The sequence below is a fragment of the Erythrolamprus reginae genome, chromosome 10 (genome assembly GCF_031021105.1).
Source record: "Erythrolamprus reginae isolate rEryReg1 chromosome 10, rEryReg1.hap1, whole genome shotgun sequence".
NCBI lineage: Eukaryota > Metazoa > Chordata > Lepidosauria > Squamata > Dipsadidae > Erythrolamprus > Erythrolamprus reginae.
This window is the reverse complement of record NC_091959.1, coordinates 8,238,462-8,242,811: the sequence shown is the minus strand read 5'-3', so window position 1 is coordinate 8,242,811 and position 4,350 is coordinate 8,238,462. Positions and strand designations below refer to the sequence as shown.

General features: G+C 44.0%; 1 protein-coding gene across 1 annotated transcript in view; it reads left to right on the top strand.

Moving 5' to 3' along the window:
• Positions 1–897: 897 nt before the first annotated feature.
• CYP19A1 (cytochrome P450 family 19 subfamily A member 1) overlaps positions 898–4,350 on the top strand; it is a 17,541-nt gene continuing 14,088 nt past the window's right edge. Inside the window, exons 1-2 of the mRNA XM_070762095.1 lie at positions 898–1,129; positions 3,980–4,130. Coding sequence (XP_070618196.1) covers positions 982–1,129; positions 3,980–4,130 — 299 coding nt within the window. The 5' untranslated portion in view covers positions 898–981. The remainder of the gene's footprint in view (positions 1,130–3,979; positions 4,131–4,350) is intronic.

The window sequence follows — 4,350 nt, the reverse complement described above, 5'->3', positions numbered from 1 at the left end:
GGCCTCTTAGGAACCTGGAGAGGTCAATCGTGGAGAGTCTAAGGGAGAAGTGTTGGGGGCTAGGGGTTGACACAATTGAGTCCGGTAATGAGTTCCACGCTTCGATAACTCGATTGTTGAAATCATATTTTTTTACAGTCAAGTTTGACGCGGTTCGTATTAAGTTTGAATCTCCAGCATAGTGATCTCGTTTGCTGTGTTGTCCTGACATAATAATAATAATAATAATAATAATAATAATAATAATAATAATAATAATACACATTCAACCTCATTTACTACAATAGAAAAAACATATCCAGAGCCCAGAAAGGGGGGGGGGTGTCAAAATTTTGCTACCGGTATTGTGTACCTGACCAAAATTTTGCTACCGGTACTGTGTACCTGACTGTGCCCCTAGGAGCCCACCATTGAGAATAACCCATCCTGCCTACTGTTATTTCTCATCCAGAAGATGGACTTGGAAATAGGCTGTCTCAAAAATCCAAGGCCACGCTCCAAAACCTAGCCACAGATGTTCAAAGTAACTTCTTCTGAAAAGATGGAGCTTGGGGCTTCAATTCACAGCAGGCTTTAATTTCTTTGGCTCTGGTGACAACCTTGGCACCCATTCCCAAGTCTACCTTATGACGAACATCCAAGGTTAATGAGGGAGATAGGAGCGCTTCATCGGCATGAAGGTTGTTTTTTTTTAATTCCAAGCAACCTGGGCCCTCCATTACCAAGGTCGGAATTGTTTTGGCTTGTAGGACCAGGGAATCTTCTCTACTCTTGTTTTGACGTTGCTCATATCGCCTAATCTGAAGCTCTGCCCCTTGTTATAAAACAAGGCACATCGCGGAGCAATATTTACAGGATCCACAACAGGAGAAAGCAGTTATTGGCCGAAGCCGGCTGTAGAGAGCTGTTCAACTTCTTCCATCCTTAGACCTCTTTCTTTCGCGTTTTCACCCACAGCCGAAGAGATTGACTGGGGACAAAATGCTGCTGGAAATCCTGAATCCAATGCACTACAATATCACCAAAGCGGTAGCCGAAAGCATCCCGACGGTCGCTACTCTACCCCTCTTGGTCGTGATGACATTCCTCTTCCTGGTCTGGACTTGCGAAGAAACATCTTCCATACCAGGTGGGTTTTTATTTCTGCTTTTAATAAAATGACAGAGTTGAAAGGGACCTTGGAGAACTTCTAATGCAACCCCACCAAGTTTCAAAATTGTGGGCTAAATAATAATAATAATAATCTTCCCGTTTAATAGGAATATTTAATATTTAATAGAAAGAAGAGGTGACTCAGTCAACCTATTTTTTTAATTATTTTTTATATTTTGGCTTATGCATCAAACCCTTTCTAAAGGCTTGGACCTATCGTGGGAACTTATTAGAATTGCTTTACTTGGTGATTTTTATTTCCTGTTTGTTTGTTTGTTTGTTTTAATTTATCTCGCCACCTGCTTCACAATCCCAAGTGGAACCCACTCCTTGTGTTTTGTTTTTTTAATTTTTTAATTCAATTTTTTTTAAAAACAACACTACACAAAAACATATATATATACATCACACATAAACGTACATTCTGTATTTCTGCATCTTCGGTTTATATTCTGTGATTTGTGGCATGCTAGCTTTTCAATAAACCGCGGTCAACCCAATCACAGTTTTGTATGAGGTGTAAAGCCAGGAGATGTTTCTTAAATCCAGAAAGCTGCTGTGGCTTTCTCTCTTTCTTTCTCTCTCTCTCTCTCTTTTGTTCTCTCTTTCTCTTTCTCATTCTCTCTCTTTCTCTCTCTCATTCTCTCTCTCTCTTTCTCTTTCGTTCTCTCTTTCTCATTCTCTCTCTTTCTCTCTCTCTCTTTCTCTCTCATTCTCTCTCTCCGTCTCTCATTCTCTAATTCTCTCTCTCTCTCTTTCTCTTTTGTTCTCTCTTTCTCTTTGTCATTCTCTCTCTCTCTTTCTCTTTCATTCTCTTTCTCATTCTCTCTCTTTCTCTCTCTCTCATTCTCTCTCTCTCTTTCTCTCTCTCTCTTTCTCTCTCATTCTCTCTCTCCCTCTCTCATTCTCTAATTCTCTCTCTCTCTCTTTCTCTTTCTTATTCTCTCTCTCTCTTTCTCTTTCATTCTCTTTCTCTTTCTCATTCTCTCTCTTTCTCTCTCTCTCATTCTCTCTCTCTCTTTCTCTCTCTCTCTCTTTCTCACATTCTCTCTCTCTCTCTTTCTCATTCTCTCTCTCGTTCTCTCTCATTCTCTCTCTCTCTCTTTCTCATTCTCTCTTTCTCTCTCTCTCTCTCTCAGATCAAAATAATTTCGAAAAACTCTTTCAAGGGCGCACATTTTTTTTACATTTTTTCACAGTCTTTAAACATCTGACTCTTCACATTAGCTGTATTTCAGAGGTGAAATGCTACCGGTTCCGCCCAGTTCGGGTGTATCAATAGCAACGGCTGCTGTTGGTTCATAGAACTAATAATGGTGTCACCGTCTGGCTCCGCCCACTCACCCAGATGTCGCCATTTCTTGTGTATAACCCTTTGTGCATGTACAAAGATTTCTGTGCATGCGCAGAGGGTGAAAAACATATGTGACGGTGGCACGCGCAAGAGCGAAGCGAGAAGGGAAGTAGATTTCCACCACTGCTGTATTTGCAGCTGGAGATGGGTGGCTTATAAATTGAATAGATTCAATGCCTTGGTCTGAGAAATATTTATTTTGCACAAGTAAAATTTCTAGGAGCATTGACTCATCGGCCGTACCGAAAATGAAGGCAGTACCGTCAGCCACGGTGCTAGTCAGGTCTGGCACAAACTGCAGGTTTTCGCACCTCTGGTTGAATCTAATTTGCAAGCTGGACTCTGGTGTTTTTTCAACCTGGGCTGTTTGATAAGGTGTGGGGTTCCAGAATTTCCCCAGCCAGCATAACCTGCAGAGGTGTGGACTTCAACTCCCAGCAAGCCGGCTGGGGAATTCTGGGACACACACATTTTCAAGCTGCTAAGGTTGTAGAAACCCCAGGGTACCCTGAAGACTGTTTTTTGGGTTTTGGTTGTGGTTGTTTTTAGCCTGAATTATATATGTACTGGAGGAAGAGTTTAATTTTTTCCCTTCATTCCTTCTTCCCTCCCTCCTTCATTGCTACCTTCCTCCCTTTCTTCATCCTCTCTCCTTTCCTTCCTTTCTCCCGCCCTTTCCTTTATTTTTCCTTCATTCCTTCCTTCTTCCCTTCCTTCCTCCTTTGTTGCTACCTTCCTTCCCTTCCTCCCCCCACCCTTTCCTTATCCTCCCTCCCTTTCTTCTTCCTTCCTTCCTTCCTTTTCCTATATTCTTCCTTCCTTCTTTCCTTCCTTTCTTCCTTCCTCCCTTGTTGCTACCTTCCTCCTCTCCTCCCTTTCCTTATCCCCTCTCTCTCCCTCCCTCCCTTCCCTCCCTTCCCTCCCTTCCCTCCCTTCCCTCTATTCTTCCTTCCTTCTTCCCTTCCCCTGTTGCTACCTTCCTCCCTTCCTCCCTTCCCTTATCCTCTCTCCCTCCTTCCTTCCTTCTCTTCCTTCCTCTGTTGCAACCTTCCTCCCTTCCTCCCCTCCTCCCTTTCCTTATCCTCCCTACCTCTCTCCTTCCTTCCTTCCTTCCCCTCTATTCTTCATTCCTTCCTTCCTTTCTTCTTCCCTTCCTTTGTTGCTACCTTCCTCCCCTTCCTTTCCTTATCCTCTCTCCTTCTTTCCTTCCTTCCTTCCCTTTCCTCTATTCTTCCTTCCTTCCTTCTCTTTCCTCTATTCTTCCTTCCTTCCTTCCCTTTCCTCTATTCTTCCTTCCTTCCTCCTTTGTTGCTACCTTCCTCCCCTTCCTCCCTTTCCTTATCCTCTCTCCTTCTTTCCTTCCTTCCTTCCTTTCCTTTCCTCTATTCTTCCTTCCTTCCTTCTTTCTTTTCCCTCTCCTCTCCTCCCTTCCCTTCTTTTCCCTTCCCTTCTCTGCCTCCTATTCCCTTTCAGGGCCCGGCTACTGCATGGGACTGGGCCCCCTCATTTCCCACGGGAGATTTCTCTGGATGGGAGTGGGCAGCGCCTGCAATTATTACAACAAGATGTACGGAGAGTTTATGAGAGTCTGGATCAACGGAGAAGAGACCCTCGTCATTAGCAGGTAAATCTTCGTTCTCGGGGCCATAAAGTCTGTGCGAGCCTTCAGCTCCGGTCCTTACCTTGCTCCCCCCCGATTGAACTGGCTGTAGAATTAACACCTGCCACTCTTCCTCCTTTCATTCCCCTCCCCTGCACCTGAACTGCTGGTTTTTCCTTTCTGTTTAAATGATGGCGCTGTCATTTGAAAGCTTCTGTCGCCCCCTAAAGGGGATTCGGTTTTG